Source organism: Mastacembelus armatus, chromosome 1 (genome assembly GCF_900324485.2).
Source record: "Mastacembelus armatus chromosome 1, fMasArm1.2, whole genome shotgun sequence".
In the NCBI taxonomy this organism is placed as follows: Eukaryota; Metazoa; Chordata; class Actinopteri; order Synbranchiformes; family Mastacembelidae; genus Mastacembelus; species Mastacembelus armatus.
The window spans coordinates 14,273,962-14,293,337 of NC_046633.1; the positions used below are offsets into that span (position 1 = coordinate 14,273,962).

At 39.1% G+C, this 19,376-nt stretch overlaps 1 protein-coding gene across 1 annotated transcript in view; it reads left to right on the top strand.

Moving 5' to 3' along the window:
- The first annotated feature begins 717 nt into the window (after nt 1–717).
- The window catches only part of neurl1aa (neuralized E3 ubiquitin protein ligase 1Aa), a 38,004-nt gene continuing 19,345 nt past the window's right edge, over nt 718–19,376 (top strand). The window contains exons 1-3 of the mRNA XM_026304387.1: nt 718–945; nt 12,657–12,907; nt 13,163–13,484. Coding sequence (XP_026160172.1) covers nt 912–945; nt 12,657–12,907; nt 13,163–13,484 — 607 coding nt within the window. The 5' untranslated portion in view covers nt 718–911. The remainder of the gene's footprint in view (nt 946–12,656; nt 12,908–13,162; nt 13,485–19,376) is intronic.

Here is a 19,376-nt window from a genome sequence, read left to right on the forward strand (position 1 = left end):
GCAGCTGGATAGGACGGTATGCGTCGTCTCATCAAACTCTCCATCAAAAAAAGCAAATAAGCATATTTCTGCTCCTTTTCTGCTCTCAGTGCTTCCACCGATGTAGTCCTGGCTTTCAGTAGACATTTATTCATATTTCAATAATTAATCTGACTGCATTATCTAAGGGTGTGCAGCTTCAAGCCCAGAGTAAACACACATAAGATTGAGGGCTGTGAGGTCACCATATAGAATAATGACAGCTCAAGTCAGAGTGGGGTCACCCAGTCCTTCTGCCAGGGGCATGAGGCACATAAGGAAGCATGGAAGGTGGGAAAGTGAGTGCTGAAAGTAAAGAATGTGACCACTTGCTCTCTGAATCCATAGTTACCAACAAGTTGTATCGCTTTTATTTATTTATTTTTCACTAAAATCATATGTGGAACGATTTTATGTTTGGATGCAAACAGTTTTAGTGTCTAATTAGCAGCATTGGCCTCAATAATAATAATAATAATAATAATATACTACATAATCATTTGTTCATTCCTTCTGCACACCACCCCACCTCAACGCAGTAGTGACAGCGGTACAAGCGCTCAGCCAGTCTCCCCTTTTATGTAAATACTAGTTTGAGTGAGTGGAGGAGAGAGCGCTCGTTGAATGGAGGTGGGGTGTCTGTGTCTGTGTGTGTGTGTATATATGTGTGCGTGTGTGTGTGTGTGTGTGTGTGTGTGTGTGTGACACGGATGTGTCCCTGCGCTCACAAAAGGAGGTGTTGGTCCGTCTTTCCAGTGTTTGCATCTGGTCGGAGGAGTGAAGCGTCAGGCTGCCTTTGGATGCGAACGTACAACCATGTCACGAGCGATGGGCTGTGCAAGTAGAACCTCTGAATAATCCACAGACGATAAGCGGACTGAAGGAATAAAGCAATGGGCGGACAGATAACACGAAATGCCTTTTACGGTAAGGCATAAATGGTTTTTTTTTGATTATATATTTATATCACGCGCTGGGTTTTAGGCCTAAATGATCAGCTTATTGTTCTTTTGGTGCTGAAGTGTGAGGAAATGTTTAATTCACAGATGCCTGTTAGCTGTATGCTCCCAGTGCAGGCTGTGTTACCAGGTACCATATTGCCACTATAGCCTGGTCTATGGTCACAGTTACGTCACTCTGGTAATTAGAATAGGGGTCTGGAGACGTGCTGCTGTGTTCACTTGTCTTTTATTAATGCGACACAACAAACAGGATGGCACGACCTTCTCGCGCTCCGACCAAAGCTTGTGTACCATATTAAACTGTTAGAAACTGTTTACATTGTGTGGGATTAGGAGCGCGAACGTGTCATAGTCGGAAAGTTGTGGGGTTTCCCTCTGCTCTGTGCTACGGTGTGGTTTCCCCTCATTAATAAAGAGATCGGTGTGTGCAGCTTTAGGAAATCCATACATTGATTTCTGAGCATATGCTGAAACATCCGTCTCACATGGTGATTTTTTTTTTTTTGTGGGCATGAGTCATAAAACCTCTTACTGTATTGTAGATTTAGTTATTTATATAGTGTAGTTAGAGTTATGATCTTTAACAGTTTGTGTTTGAATACAACACAAGGTTTTTATGTCTTTACCATAAAGCACTCTTCAGTGTCAGTTAATGAACAGTGTAGCTGCAGTGTTAGTCCATGAGAAAATATATAGGCTAGTTTCAGGCTTTGTCTTGCTTGAGGCTCTCTGTGTTGACCAATAACAGTACTCATTGTGATTGCTGTTATATAAAATGTGAGTAACTAGCTCTCTGTCTGTGCCATCTGAACAATTTAACAGCAGCAGGAGATGAGCAGTGGTAATATTTAATAGCAATTATATCTACTTAAACCTTCAGTATGAGAGTTAAGCTGAGTCTCTGTTCCTACAGCCTCCACTGATTTGACCACCTGATCATTCTAATTAAAGCCCCAAGATTAATCCAATTAGTTAAAGAGGGACAGACTATGACAGCAGTAAGAGGAGACTAGGGCTCCTTCTCTCTGGGATCAAGGTCAGACACCTAATGAAATTATTTTCTAATGTGCTCAATGCATTTAGTATGCTCAGTTGTCCCTGTGTACATAATAATAAACAGGTTAGTTTTGAGTTTATATCCATCCATTCGTCCGTCCATCCATTATCTATACCCGCTTATTTCTAACCAGAGTCACGAAGATCTGCTGGAGTCTATCCCAGCTCTCTTTGGGTGAAAGGCAGGGGTACACCCTGGACAGGTCACCAGTCCATCACAGGGCCACATATAGACAGACAACCACACAAACTCATACTCTCTCCTATGGGCAATTTAGAGTCACTAGTCAACTTGACATACATGTTTTTGGACTGTGGGAGGAAACCAGAGTACCAGGAGAAAACCCATGCAAGCACAGAAAGAACATGCAAACTCCACACATAAACGCCCCTGGTGGGTTTCAAACCAGGAACCTTCAAGCTGTGAGGCAACAGTCCCTACCACTAACCACCATGCTGCCCTGAGTTTATATCAAACTCAGAAATTTTACTATTAGTTCTCAAAGCATTATAGAATTCCTCATACTTAATACTAACCTCACATTGTAAAGTTCACCACCACCCATGTTTTGTTTGCTAATATCAATAAAGAATGTACTTAGGCTCAAGCTCATGGTTCTTATGGAACGTCGTTATATCAAAAACACTTTGTAAATGAACAAAAATGCTGCTGCTCATTGTATGGCTTCCTATTGGAAATAACCACTATTTCTTAATTTGGACACGTTGTTGTTAATGTATACTGGTTATGTGTTCAGTAGGTTTTCTTTGTACTATGATACATGCAGACGGGTTTCAGTGCCAGAGTTCTTGTCTTCCACATGCTGTCATTGACACTGCTACTGATACATGAAATGGAAACCTGAATTAAACTTCTTAATTAAACCTATGCCTTTTCACTGTACCTGTGACTTTTCTATCTATTTTCTGGACATTGATTTCCAGTGAGTCACACAATCTTGCCATCACTCTAATACATATTGCTACATATATATTACCTGAACTTAATCTGTACATCACTTATCAATGATTTTTTTGCCCCATTGTAAGTTTAAACAAGCTCTATAGTGAACTATTGCAACATAATCTGTAATTTAAAAAAAAATTTGTATAATACATTGTCACACTAAAATGTCATTCATAGTACCATAACATAACCTGCCCATTCAACCTCTAACCAGTTCTTCAACTGAACTGCGATCAAAACAGAAGATTTCATTTCATAAGGTTTACGCTTTATTTGTGTAAAGTGCATAAGTGGGTGCTCAGCAGCAAAAAGCTGTTCTGCCAGCAGATTTCTTTCTGGGGACAGTCAAAAGGTCAGCATGTTGGGAGTGAAGATTGAGTGTAAGAGAGTAAGGGTGAAGGAGGTTAGTAAGATAGGAAGCATTGACAGTGTGAACAAATTATAGGAATAAAAGTAGCCTGAAATCAGTGTGAAGATGGCAGCAGTGTTTTGTATCATCTGAAAATTGCAAAATCATTTACAAGGTAACCCTGGTATTACAATAATCCAGCCTAGAACATACAAAAGCATGAATCAAGACCTCAGTGTCATCCATTTTCAGACAGGGTCCAATCTTAATATTGTAGAGGTGGAAGGAAAGCAGATTTGACTGCAGGAATAGTTGAGATAACACAATTTCTGAGAGGAAATCTGAGGTCATAAGGTTGCAGATTTGGTGGAGAAAGGAGCAGGAACCCAGGAATATAAAGTTTTGTGCCATCCACTGATTCATAGCAGAAGAGCAGCTGGTCAAGTCATTAAACTTAGAGTTTTACAGGAACAGATAACTGTATGTCATCCACATAGCACTGAAAAGCAATGTAAACGTTTCTTGTAATTTTACCAACTGGAGAGAAATGGATGGAAATCAGAAATGGGATCAGCACTAAGCCTTGTGGGACCCCAAAACACCAAGAGAGATGAATAATACAATGTTAATGAAAGAGACTCATTGTTTACTAGTGGTTAAATTAATCTGATCCAGCTTAGGACAGTCCTAGTGATTGAGAAATTGGTCTCAAAATTTTGGAGTACATTTGCCTTTGACAGAAATGTTAAGTTAGAAATAGAGTGATAATTAATTAGTAATTTGAGATCAAGGTGAGGTTTTTTGAGTAACATAGTGATAACTGCCACTTTGAAAGTAGTGGAAACTATGCCAGTACTGAAAGACAGGTTGAAAAATGGGAGAGCCTAAAATTGGTTAGCGCTCTTTGAAGAGTTGGAATGGGATCAAATATACATTAAGTCAATTTTACATAATTTATAATAATAGAAAGTTCATCTAAAGCAACAATGGGGGAAAAAAGGTAAGTGAGGAATTGGACTGAGGGTGGGCAGATAAACAGCTAAGCAGAAGGCTTGTAGAGACAGTGTTGATTGAATTGATGGAATTTTATTATTAAAGAAATTCACAAATGCCTGAGTGGACAATGAGAATCTTGATTTAGTTTGTGTGAGTTTAAAGCAGTAAGTTACTCACCGTTCGGTATATACCACAGTTTTAGGGTCACGGTTTCAGTATGGTTCGGTATGTCCTTTGTTTAGAAAAAAATGGCTACTGACAGATTCAAAGAAAAATATACTTATTTATTGGGTAACAAGCACCTGACTCTGGTCACAACAGGCTTCTTTACAATGAAGAGAACGGTACGGTTTGATTTTTTACCGACAACCGTTGCACGCCTAATAAATAAGTATTAGAAGTATTAGAAAAATATAATTTTTGAGAAATCTAAAGTGGCCGATGATAATTGAGAAGAGCCGAGTACCAAAGACCAGCCAGGCCATCCAGACCTACTCCCTTTCTTACCGAAAGAATGTGGGTCTGGAGCCCCTGTCTTACGGAGTCTCTTCCTGTGGCATCAAATGATTTGGGCCTATCACATCCGTTTATCTGGAATGGGGCGGGCTTTATGCAATGAGTCATACGCACTGACTTGTTCTTAACGTTGCTCAATGTCAGTCCCAAGTCCACAAATCTTTCCACAGCTGGCTTTTGCTGTTTACTCTGTTCAAAAATATGCACAGAACTGGTGATAACACCATGTATTCTCATGTTTTTACAACAAAAACGACATCATTCACTAGCGTCTCTACGCTATCGCACGCCATGTTGGATTAACACTAGGTTTGTTTATTGATACTGTTTGTTGATATTGGTCTCACTCCAATCTCAAGGAGATTGGAAAGAAGATTTATTCATGAGTGTGTTGGTTGAGGAAGATAGAAAATCAAAATGTGCCAACTTAAAAGTTAAATGATTTTGCGAGAGTTACCAGGGTTATTTAACTTACTGTGAATTTTGCTTATCAAACAAATACAATTTACTTGTTTCTGCAGAGTTGCGATTAGATGTGAAAAATCTATAATCCACTGACAGTTATTTATAACTACTTTCAGTGATTCATAAACAACAACTTCACCCACTAAATACAGCAGAATGAAATATTCAGTAAAGGTGTGTAATTATGACCTCTAGATTCAGGAAACAACTAAAGAGAAGAAGGTTAACCTGAATTTAACATTAAAGGATAATGATTGCAAACCACAGCCATTATTAGTAACTATTCATTTGCTTCAGATTCTTCTTTCTGGATCTGTGAAGAATCACTATTCCCATGTAAGTATAAGAAAGGTGTCAGTTACTGCGGAACACATTACGCTTTCAGAAGTTGCACCTCTGCAGGCTGTTGTTCTCAGGTGTGGAGCACCAGAGCACATCCAGTGTTTGCTAAGTCAGTTGCATAATTGAGTCTGCTGAATGTGTGGGAGTTCCACTTCTGTGCTCCCGATTGACTGAAAGTGGGCCAGTGTCTGAGGCTGCACAGGCTTACTTGATAGAGTGTCTGGCTCTGATCAAACTGAATTGAATTCAGTGTCCAAATGCAGCTGAGGAGATGCCATAAATCAGAGTGAAGTTTCCTAGCTTCTAAGAATCGGATTGAATCTCAGTAATATCATGGGATATGCCTCAGGATACTGAATGCTAAATGAGGTCAATAGTTAGTTAGTTCAGCACGCACCCATCAGCCATCATTGAAAATATTTCCTATTTAGTTTTTTGTCTTTTTATTTCTTTTTCTTTATGTGTGTGAGAATAAGACCTAGAAAGGAAGGGCTTTAATCGGGCCTCCACTGTTGCTTGGGAGTGACAGAAACATATGTCTCAGGGTCAGGTGGCATTGTTAATAGCTTACTTCTTCTGACTTGCAGGAGCATGTTCTAGGGCAACACTCTATATCTATATCAACACAGATCCTCTCACATCCATGTCAACCCTAACCTTCTGATTTGCAAAATCATGTGTATGTCTGCATGTGTCTGCAGAGAGCCCTTTTGTCCTCATCCTCATGACAGGTCACCTCCAAAGCAGCGCCCACATAATGACTTCCAGCCAGTATTGAATAGCATCTTGCTCGCTTTCAGTCAATACACATTGCATATCATTACGCCTCCCCACCAGCCTGCTCTCTTTCACTGCCAAAGAATTGTCGTTGGATTACACTGTGCTGCACTCTATGCAGTCTTATTATTTCTTGATTACTGTTGTGTAATCCTGTTCATGAACAAAATGGTAACAGCGGGAAGATGAGTGGGCTGTAGTGGATGACGTCACCCAGCCTTCATCATCTCCGGGGGCTCACTGTTCACTGTCAAGTCATCACAGTGTGAATTATTGATAGGAAAGTGTCTCTACATAAGGGTAAGCCCAGGTTAGGAAACACAAGTATATTTCTTTAAGTACTAAAGCTAGCTAACTTCTAATAGGTTATATAGAGTAAAAGCATGTGGCCATATACCATAAAGGTCAGAGAGTAGGGAATTACAGTTTTTTAAAAGTGTTAAGTGTACCACTTAATTTACAAGAAATCAACAACAATTTCAATATTTGATCAATTATTCATCATTTATTTTAAGAAAAATGCTAAACACTTCCTATATTTAGCTTTTCATACAGGAAGCTCTCTGGCACTTCTCACATATATTGTTGTACAATTAATACATTTAGGCTTTTTGCAAGCAATGTGAGGACAATACAATGCGTGATGTATAAGCAATGTGACGTGATGGACATTTTTCACATATTTTTGAAATGGGCTATACACCAGATTAACTAGAAAGCATTAGGCTTACTAAAGAAAATAATCAATAGTTACAGCCCAACAGAACTGTTAGTATATTGGTCAAGTTCTAGACCTGTGAGTCATCGCCAACATCTCTAACTTAGTCAGCAATTTGACTTGTTCAGCATTTCAAATAGGGCAGGTAAGAACGTGGACTTCATCTTTCAACATATTTTCAGGCTGTGGCCCAATGTCAGCAGGAACTAGGTCTAAATAGGTTTATATTACAGACAGGCTTATTTTCCTAATTTCCTTACTAATGTCGTCCATGTTTACCTCAGGATGTGTCATACTTTGCTCTGTGCTCTTACAGTTACACAAATACTGTTTTTATTCACTAAGTAATTACAGTTGTTCCACTTTGCTGTTCTTGAGCCAAGCCAATCCTTGCCATCTGTGTAACTTCCTGCACATTTTGCACATGAAGTCTTTCATCCTAACATTTATGAACCTTTAATGTGAAAAATATGCAGGAAGTGTTGCATTTCTTAATGGACTGGAATTATTTTGTGAATGAAACTAGTGTTTCTGTGAAAAAGTGAAAATGTACTACATTATGCTGAATTGATCTTGTAAACCAGAGGTATTTCGAGACACTCTTAAAGCTTTTGGTGGTCTCTATTAGCTTTTATTTGTTCATACTAGCTGTAGTAGATGGTAGATGTATTAGTCCTGAGATTTTATAAGAATTTATTTTTATATGAAAATTTATGGTAGCTAGCTGTCCAGCTACATCTTTTAGAAACTTTTTTATTTCCATCCTTTTGAAACTGATTGTGTCTAGATGTTACTTGGTACTGACCGAGTAGGAGAAAACTGCATTCTCTGCCCAAACACAAACCTCTTAAAGTCCTCATGTTTTTCAGGTTCCAATTAGGTGAAACAAAATTGCAGTTGAGTCTGATTATGAAGCTTCTAAAATGGGCTGGTAAACAAGCAAATAGTATATCCAAGCTAATTTATAGTCAATGGTTTTATTTAAACAGTTTCAATCTAAGCAGCATTGCCATGGACATGAGTCATCTATCAGTGCTTCAACACAGAACCAATAGATTTTTCATGTAGTTGCCTAGCAGCATGTCAGGCCCTTTGTTTACCTCCAACATAATGAGTGATGAGTCTGTCATGAGTTCCTGGTATTTGTCTCCATAACAGCTATAGCTACAGTTACTATCACTGCCATTGTCACAGCCTCCCTGTCACTGAGCCCCACACAGCCTGTTGGGTTTCACACACCTGGCCTGTATCTGCGCAACATCTGTCACACGTGTATAAATACACAAATGAGGAACTTTGGGGATCAGTAAGATAATAACAGTCTGTGAATTACCACCACCATACAGTACATATCCTGTGAGCCTCTGCTAGTCCATATAGAGCATAAAGCCATCTTGGTTAATCTGTGTTTTTATGATAATGTACATGATTAATTATTGCTTTTATTGCATGATTCATTTCCCTGTTGATATTACATCAGGCTAAAAAGCCATTTTGTCATGAGTCAGTGGGACTGAATACATCATCCCGACACTGCTAGGTAAACATCATTAAGATGTTATTTGTCATTGCCCTCCAGGCTTGTTGGTGGCATTGTAAATCACCCTGTCGACTGATCTGCTAAGAGTGAAATAAAAAAAAAAAGCTCTTAAGCAGGAAGACTAACATTTTGTAAAAGGTTATCAGTTTTTATATGATGGACCATCACAAATCCACACGCTGTGTGTGTGTGCGCGCGCACGTATGTGTGATTGTTTGCATGCGTGCATGCTGCTTGTGTTTTCTCTAAAGCTTCAAAAGATGAGTGTTAAGCAGGGATTTAAATAGCAGCAAGTACAGAGTGGGTTGGTATGTGGGCTACCTGTGCCTCATAAGGACTAATATTCTGTTGTGACTGAATTCTCATGCTTCCACAGTGGTTCAGTGGTTATGTATGGAGCATGTGAGGTTGTTTGTCTCTATATGTGGCCCTGTGATGAACTGGTGACCGGTCCAGGGTGTACCTTTGCCTTGTCACAGTTATTTCAGTATACTTTATAAAACTGTATACCCTACATACAGTATTTAATCTAATATTGTTTTATAAATCTTCACCCTGTGGACCTATTTTTGGCAATAAATAAAACAATTTTATGGGAATAATATTTGTGATAAGTCTATTACAGCTTAACTGCCAAGTCATGATAACATTTAATTGGGAGAACAGCTTTTACAGTTGTTCCCTTGAACAAGGATCCAAATTTGCCTACAAATACTAAACAAATAATGGAATACTTTCTCACAGTATCAAATCCTATTTGCATGGTAAACCACTTAGCTGATGGCCGGGGAGCAACACACGTCTACAGATAGATACATGCGCTGATGCACACACCAGAGCACACTTGCACACACCATCCTCAGCCAAATAAAACGATGAGAGATTAGCTTACTGCTCCACAGAGATGTTCACTGAGGTATGACAGGTATTAGCTGCACACAAACCAGTGTATTGTGATGAGGGGTTGGAGCTCTTATGTGTGCGTGTTTTTATTAGTGGGATAAAGACCTTACCACTCTGGGGAAAAGGAATACAAGTTTTTTCGTCTATTTGCTCATATTAAGATATTCTTGACCTTTGACAAAATGACTCCATTAAGGCTCTTTATTTTTCTAGGATAATACATGCATAAAGCTAACAGGAGCCATTTTTAAAGTATATAAATGAAGAGGTACCATCGTGGGCTCTTAAGGACATAAACTTACTTCAAGATTTGGGGTATTGAGGCATTTGGAAGACTGAGGCCATCAAATTGATTAGAGGCTTTGGTTTATCCAATAACATAAAATTATAACAGGGTATTTAAGCATACACACTGACTTTTAAACATTGGAACTGCTACATGGGATATGTAGTTAAAATTAAAAGAATATTTTACTCAAAGGAGACAATCAGTGATAATTAAAATTGTGCTTATAGTGTAATAAGACCACACACCATCAACCATACACTTCTTCTACCCATGCACGATTACTTGGATAGCATTAAAGGTCAAAATGTCAGAAAGTACATGAAGACATTTAAATCTTATTTAATACTCTGAAGCTGCTCAGTAATTAGCCCAGTTTTTACAATGTATGAATCATGATATTTTTCCACTGACCTACTAATACAAAAACCTCCAAAGCTGTTAAGTCATATAAAGGATATGCGGATAATTGAGTTATTTGGCTAAATACACATTAGAGGAACCATGCGAATTGTAAAACTGAAGTGTTTTACTCTGTAGATTTATTTTCTCCATGTGTGAATAGACTAAAACAGACACACACACACACACACACAGGAAGAGTGGCAAAAAACATTAATCTGAGACTATAAATAGTATTTTGTTGTACTGAGTAAACAAAAGTCTTTTGTTGTATCCTAGTTGATAGCCAAAGAATAAAATGGTGCACCAATCAGGACCTTTAGATACAAGTGGTTGCTAAGAAACATGAATTACACATAGCCTGTTTCCCTCTGCAGCAGCTGCGCCTCTTTACAGCCCAATAATACATTCAGCTCAATCTGCCTAAGACCATGTGCGCCACATTCAACAACTGCTCTCCTGTGGTTCTGTCTAAGACAAACGGGCTCAGCGATACTCTTAGGTGGGGGCCAGATTGAACAGTAGACATGCTTACAGCTTGAAAAACATAGTGTCCTTACTAGATAAGAACAGAGGAGGGAGAAGAGAGAGACAATGAAAGAGAGAGAACACAGACTGTCCTGTTTTCTAGGACTTGCTGCATAGGCGTATCAGGACTACACAGGACAACTGCTGCTGCCACTGTCAGCTTTTTTTGTTTCATGAATGAGTCTAGAGTTTGTCAAATTAAACAGTCCTCTGTGATTATCCTGGTGGCCATTGAGTACAACTCATTATACACCAAATACTAACTTTAATTGTACATTGACTTTCAATAAAACCATTTATTACCATGAGGTAGAGTCAAATTTCAGCAGTCTCGTACACATAGTCTCGAACCCATAGTAATGTTGAATTATGTCTTATTTTTCATCCTTTAAATTGATGGTCTGCATTTTTTATTTCCATAGATAGGTGGCCAAATATTTGGTGTTGAAATGTTTCCAGTGTAGCTGTCTGGAGTTTGAGTGAAAAAAAAAAAATCAATGAACTGATACATTAAGGATAAACAGGTTTTTCTGATGTATCAGACTTTCAGTTTTGAGAAGATGGGATTTCTTTTTAGCCAGCAATATTATACAGGAAAAAATCACTCAAAGAGGAGACAGACATGCCAATTTCTCCACTGACAGCAGCCTGAATAGTCCGTAAACAACACAGCTGTGAGACATTTTGTGCTTTGAGTCAGGAATGGGACTCTCAACCTGCAATAACAAGTACTATATGCAAGCAATATTGTTTTCTGGGCCTGTATATAAACCTGTGGTGGATATGAAATATCCTGGTTAAAATGTATGTAAAACCAAGACCAGAAAAGGTAACTCAAACAATTTTGACAAAAAATACTGGAATGTGCAGATAGAATTTTTTGCAAATCATTTTCTATCCCAAAATCATGATATATGAGCGGATTGGTAGGATTGGTAGGATTCCCTGTGTAAGCCAAAAAGCTTCAACTGGATTTATCTTCAGAATAGTAATTGAGTCATTTTAATCTGGCAGTTAACAGCTCTGGAAAATCTATGCAATTGCTATAGTACATTCTGTTACTAGTAGCTGCTGAAATGCTTCAGCCACAGCCCCCCTCAGCTGCTCTGATGTAGATTCAGTTCAGACCCATTTTCTGCCCATTCAGTCGTCTGAATCTTGGCAAGCAGCCACAGAGCTGGTGGGTTTGGGGTGAAGCATGACAGAGTATGATGTGATATTTAAACTTGTTAGGTACTTAAGCTGGTATTATTTGTGTTGCTGGCATTAATTTGACATTTGACTGCTTTTTTTAATACAAGAATAATGTCTTATCTCAGTGTTGATTCAGACAAATAATGGCTAGTGGGTGTTACAGTCATATCATGTATGCAGTATGTTAAAACAGCATAATACTGCCAGCCAGCACATGGCTTCTGCTAAGGACTTATAATGACAGATGCCCAACCAAATGGCTTGCAGTAGACATGGACCAATTTATTACATCCATTTCCTTTCTAAAGGACTGTTTGTCTGGGAATATTGTGAGTAAGTGAAATATTTGTCTTGGACATATGTTTTAATCTTGACCTGCATGGAGATTTGCTTTTTGCTGTGGAGTCCTGTGTTATTATCTCTGATTGACTTTGACTTCTGCATTGGTGACAAATACAAGAACACAGAAATCTTAAATTATGCAGTGATGAGTGATGTTATTTTCTGCAGATTTGAAAGAAAAATACCAGTTGCTAATTACAATTAAACCTAGCCTCATGCTTCTATCTCTTTTAAAGAAAAACATATCTCTCTTTTTGCTTTTCTCTACTTTTGTCTTTATCTTTTTCTGTCTCAGACTCCCTCAGTGGTCCGTTCCCATCCACATCACACCAATGCCACCACAAACACAAGAGGTGCCTGCCTATCCAGTGTGGCAGTGTCAGTGGGCCACTTCCCATCAGCCCACTTCTGTTTCATCCAAATGCCAAGGGATCCCAAATTGTAATGGACCTCGCCCAGAAGACAGTCAAGAGGCAGGCCAGTTTCTGCAATGCTATCACCTTCAGCAACAGGCCCATAGCTCTCTATGAGCAAGTCCGCCTCAAGGTATTTCATGTGGAACAGTTTAGCTCTCAAGTGTGTGAGTTTTATTTTGTGATGTTTTTATAGGTTGACACTTAAATTATCCCACAACGCAAGCTGAGCTACACTGTCATCAGCAGATGTAGATGTTTGGATATCAAGCTGATTTACCACCTCTTGTAAAATTGCAGTCGTGACAATTTCTGTCAGATATTTCAGAAGTGCTCAAATGACTTCAAATAACACCAATAACACCACGTGTGGTTCCCTTCTCCCCAGATTACTAAAAAACAGTGCTGCTGGAGTGGCGCTCTGCGTCTGGGCTTCACCTCCAAAGACCCTTCTAGGATAAACCCAGAAAACCTGCCTAAGTATGCCTGCCCTGACCTGGTGTCCCAGAGTGGCTTCTGGGCCAAGGCTTTGCCTGAGGAATTTGCCAACGAAGGCAACATTATTGCCTTTTGGGTTGACAAGAAGGGCAGAGTTTTCTACCGCATTAATGAGTCCAGTCCCATGCTATTCTTCAGTGGAGTGCGCACAGCTGAGCCCCTCTGGGCCCTCATCGATGTTTATGGTCTGACCCGGGGAGTGCAGTTACTAGGTAAGAAGAAGCATAAGATGCAGGACTCGATTACCAACTAGGCAAAGGGGGCAACTGCCCCAGGGAATCATATATGGTGTAGTTTATAGAAAACAATAGGATTGCATCCCAGATTAGTTTATAACTGGACGAAGTGGCTTCCTAGAGTCTCTGTTGTGTTTTCTTGCACTACTAGCCAAGAAAACAGCCCCAGCACAAAAATCCACTGTAAAACCATAACCAGTCATTTCTATGCTCATGTTATTGTACAAATCATATAAACAAGATGATTTTTTTTTATCTGTGGGATTTAGTTCCTTTTCTCAGAGCCAAGGCCATTGTATGGCCAACCTGCCTGTCAGCCTACCTTTTACTTGGCCATGCTCTACCCTAGCACAGTGAAGGCTATCTGTTTTTATAGCTACAGCTAGACAGCTATGGCAGAGAAGAATGTGGTTGAGAAAGCTACAACTAAAAAGAAGCTGGATGCTGCAACAACTAAAACCAGAATTTATATTGCTGTGGCTTTTTAATGATGGCGACAATGAATAAATAAGCTAGGACAGTTACTGTGAGCCTCTTCTCAGCATTTTCTCTTGTGAGAGATTACTTTCCCTGTAGATTACTACTTGTAGTAGTTAGGCGCTGCGTGTTCATATGTTCTGGAAGAGGGACTTTGGAGAGGAGGTAGGACTTCTCCAGTTGTCTACTTTAAAAAAAATCAAGCTTTCCCTTTTTGATTTTTAAATTCCAAATGATACATTTAAGGTGATTCATGCCTTTGGTATAGTCCAAGAACAACCTTCTGCTTTATCACTGTGAAATTCTTCAAGTCTTTGGGCACAATCTTATCAAAGCACTAAGGATTATGATAATTTTTGCTTCTTGACATTTAAATATCCCTACTTTTTCTCATGATATTTATAGATCATTTGTTTATAGAGGTTGATGCTTTCATTTTATGTAACTATATGTGGCAAAGTAGATTTTTGCGTCCTCATGTTTACTGTGAACAGGTCCTTCCTAGAGGTTACTGTCCTGTGGCAGGGTACAGTCAAGCCTTTCATGAAGCAATGAAATAACAACAAAGGCTATCTATGTCTGATCAATATTTGACTGTTATGTTTACACCAAAGCAGCAGGGGAGAAAATGGCATGCTGTTTGGCATTATGAGGGTATACTAGGTAGCTGAGCATACATAACACAAACACATAGCACAGGATAGTATGGTCATGACTTTGATGTTTAGAGAATGTGTACACATACACATATACTTCAGGTCCCTGGAGATTCTGTGCTGTCATCCCCTCTGCTGTTGTAAAAATAGATCAAGGGTCATATGCCCCATAGATAGCACATTTGATTTCAATTGTGCACTGTGTTGATTAATACTAGTATCAGTGGAGGTTGATATTTAGTGTGTGAGCACGAGAGGACCTATTTTCTTTGTTTTTCCTTTAGTGTTTCCCTTTCCTTGATGGCATGTGGCCCTTATGGTTCATAACTCATATGTCATATTCAGACCTAATAATTTGGGAAAGTTTGGGGAAAAAATATCAAATTAAGTGACATGCATGAAATGGTTAGAATAGCCATTTAGAGCTATAATTTATCTGTTTGAAAGATGTATGACTCCACTAAAATACTGATTCAAGCATCATTTCAATCAAAACTATCTTTTTACAGTCAGGCAATTTGCAGGACTGCCTACAGAGCAAGGGCTAGTGTTCCTCAGGGGGGGAACTAGCTGACATCTGTCCTCACAAACAGGGCTGTTCAGATGGGTGGAACCCTGCTGAAGGTTGAGATAGAAATACATCATCTAGACTAGACATGGCTCTTTGTGAATCTCAATGGCCAAATTGTGTAAGCTCTGTGTATCATGTTTCTACTGTATGTGTAACGCTTCATGAATCTTTGCCTTTCCTCAGATTTCTTTCACATCTGAGGCCTTTCCCTCACTGTTGTTTTTTTCCAGGCTTGGATTTTAAATTAGGCCTGCAGCTTGAGAGACAATAAATATAGCAATAGATTTTATTATTTTACTCTTGAAACAATTTTTTTTTCAGCTGTAGCTAAAAAAGATTTTCTTGCGATTTTAGACAGACATCTCTTTTTTACTTTCATTTATATCCTGTATCATATTCTCACTTAAAATCTTCTTGCATCTACAACCTTCTACTTTCCTGCTGTGACAACCAAATCTCCCCTTTATGATCAATAACATTTATATTCTCTCTAATTCAGCATTTTCTCTAATTCAGCATTTTTACACTAACTTGCTACATAAAGATTGAAGTCAAATTCCATGGTGGATTAAGTTCTTAGACATTTTGTACAGCTTACGTATGTAACCCTGTCATAATGTATATGTAAATTACCCAGGGGCCTCTCCATTCAGTGGGGATAGTGCCACACACACACAAAAATTGTCCCGCTGCTACAAGGGTTCCCACTTCGAGGGTGTGTAACGACGCCAATGTCCACTCTAAGACATAGTGTACACACACACACACACACACACACACAAAATCTCACAGTACTCGTTGCCAGTATATATTTAGAGTGGATTTTTTTATGAACACCTAGCTGGGTGCTTTGCTTTATTATGACTAATGGTTAGACAAGTGGAAAGCAGATCTTGTCACAGGAGCTCACGTTATTATTGTATTGCTCATTGTTTCCACTTCCCGCTTTTACAACCCACAGAAAATGTATTCATCCATTTTGTCCTTTATGAAAAAATAATATGTAGCTTATTTTAACCCATACATACAAATGTAGGTTCTGAAAGAGTAATTAAAGCAAGCAGAAGGAATGATTTGGTCATTTTAATACTGTAGATATATGAGTTTAACCTTTAAACATATGAAACATGTTACTGGCCATTTAAAAGCTGTAAGAACACACATATTATGAGCATTTAAGTTGGTATTGTGAACTTGTTATCAAATAGTTGCCTGTGTACATATCCAACAGACACAGAGCAACATTACCATAGATTTAGATATGAAGCCACACTTAGGCTTTATCACAGCAAACCAGAGTGTGAGTTGTGACAAAATTCTGTCTTCTTAGTAGCACAACAGTTTTTTAGGCTTCTGCTACAGGAAAAAGGTGTAGGTGATATTGTGATGTCTCTGTTTAGATGCCTGAAATAGCAGGTGACTGCCTGCACCTTGCTTTGAACTGGTATATACAATATTGCAGAGGTTTTGGCAAGATAATCTTTGGGGCAGACTGAAGCTGTCACCATAGGTCTAATATCCAACAAACCAAGAAGGTTGTTTAATATGTAACCATGTCCTTGTCCCTAAGTGACCTGTCACTTTTATATGTGCATACAAATACACACATGCACGCTGCAGGACGTTACCTGACATCAGGGAGGAGGCTGAGTAACTCAGTAATTCCAGCAGCCAGCACGACTCAGACTGTGTGAGTCAGTCACAATACAGCTTCAATAGGGGCCCTTTGTGGGACTCCCCCGAAGGACAAGTCAAAAAATATGATTGCATATTCTTGTGGCTACTAACAACCTCTCAACCCGGCTGACTCAGAGCAGGAGCTGGCCAATCCAGCTGTCACCCCAAAGAAGCAAAGCAGTTAATTCAGTTCAAACATAGTGTCCAGCAAATGAGGCTACATCTGTAGCCTAATATGAAACCTGAATATACAGGATGGAAGAACATCTGACAACTGCAATATTGCAGTATAAGAGATTGTCTTCAGGTGATGGATTGAATTATATGGTAGATCTTCAACAGAAAATGAAGTCCCATGGCACCATCAGAAAGCAACATTTGCTATCACTCTAAATGGTTGGTGGAGCAGTTGCAGTAATGAAAGAAAATGCTAACATATCAACTACAAAATGTAAACGTGCTAAAAGTCCCTCTGTCCATGATGCATGTTCCGTTTATATCAGGGATGTCCCAACTATGCCCACACCTCACTGCCCGACACAAGAAAACCTTCTCAGACAGTATCCTCATAAAACTATGGCATACTAAAGTTGCAGAAATAATATGCATGGAGAAAATGCAGGAATTCAGCATTATCTTGTCCAGAAACACATTTCTGTTACGTATTATAGATTGGACAACTAACTAAAAACATCAAGTGTCAAATTGTGCTTTAGATTTTTAGATGTGATAACACATGCACTTGACAAGATGGGACTTAAATGGGACAAGCTATGCAGACTTACAACAAATTGGCCTCCAGCAAGGCAAGCACAAAGGAATGGCATTTATTGTGTGCACCAAGGTGTAACAGAGTGGTGGTGAGGCTGTTAAAATGCACTGTATCATCCTCCAAGAAGCCTCTGTGCCAAGATAGTCCTTACCTATCATTCTCCTTTACCTACATTTGGTTGATTTTACAAACAGTACTGGAGGTGAGGCAATATACCTCACCTCAAGTGGGTGGCCTAGCCCTTTGTATATTTTTCTGTATGTGGCCGTCAGTGAAAAAAGTTTGGACACCCCTGGGTTTTATGATAGTGGCCTCTTCTCTTTTATGTTACACTGCATTGTTTACTTTGGATGACAAATCATCATTGATTACAGAAATGTGTTCTTGTGTAAAGATAAAAGAACAATTCAAATATAAATTCAAGTTATTTGTATAGAGCCAAATCACAATACAATCATCTCAAGGCACTACAAAATGAAAAACCCAACAAATCCCTTATGAGCATCACAGTGACTGCGGAGAGGAAAAACCACCAACTGGACCAGGCTAAGTTTGTGCGGCCATCTGCCTCGACTGGTTGGGGTGAGTGGATAGAGGAGAAAGAAACCAGAAACCATAAACAACAAATAAACAACGTGCAGGTCGATGTGGACAGTAACTGCACATCAGCAATACGGTCCAGGACCAGGTATACCTGCAGAAGGTAGAGAGAGAAAGAGGATAGAGAAAGAGCACAAACTAGAGAAGAGAGAAGGCACAAACTTGATATTCCATGGTAGCATATATAGGAGGTAGGTAGGTAGGAGGAGGTAGGGGAGAAGAGGAAAGGATTGGAAAGGAAAGGATAAGATAGGATAGGAGAGAGGAGCACAGTGCACAGATGGGGATTCCTCAGGCTATCTAGGCCTATAGCAGCATAACAATGAGATAGTTCATGGTCACCTGAGCCAGCCCAAACTATAAGCATTGTTGAAAAAGAGAGTTTTAAAGTAGAGAGGATATCTGCCTCCTGAACCCAGAATGGGAAATGTTTTCCTAGTAGAGCAGCTTGATAGCTAAAGGCTCTTCCTCCCATTCTACTTTTGGAAACTCTGGGAACCACAAGTAGACCTGTACTCTGAGAGCAAAGTGCTCTATTGGGATAATATGGTACTATGAGGTTTTTAAGGTATGAAGGAGCTTGATCATGAAGGGATTTGTATGTGAGGAGAAGGATTTTAAATTCTATTGTGGATTTTGCCAATGAAGAGGAGCTAATATAGATATAATATGGAGGCTTTTTATGGAGATACTGGGACATCCTGATAGTAATGAGTTACAGTAATCTAGCCTTTAAGTAACAAATGACTAGTTGTTTTGCATCATTTTGAGACAGGATGTTATTTGGCAATATTGTGCAAGTGAAAAAAGGCAGTTCTGGATATTTGTTTAATGTGTGAGTTAAAGGACATGTCTTGGTCAAAAATAACTCCAGGGTTTTTCATAGTAGTGCTGGAGGCCAGGACTATGCCATCTAAAGCAGTTATATTGTTAGATAAGCTATTACTGAGGTTTTTAGGTGCAACTACAACAACTTCTGTTTTCTCTGAATTTAAAAGTATTAAGTTACTGGTCATTCAGGCCTTTATGTCCTTTAGACATGCTTTAGGTCTGTCTAACTGCTTTGTTTCATGAGGTTTCATAGACAGATACAGCTGAGTGTCATCTGCATAACA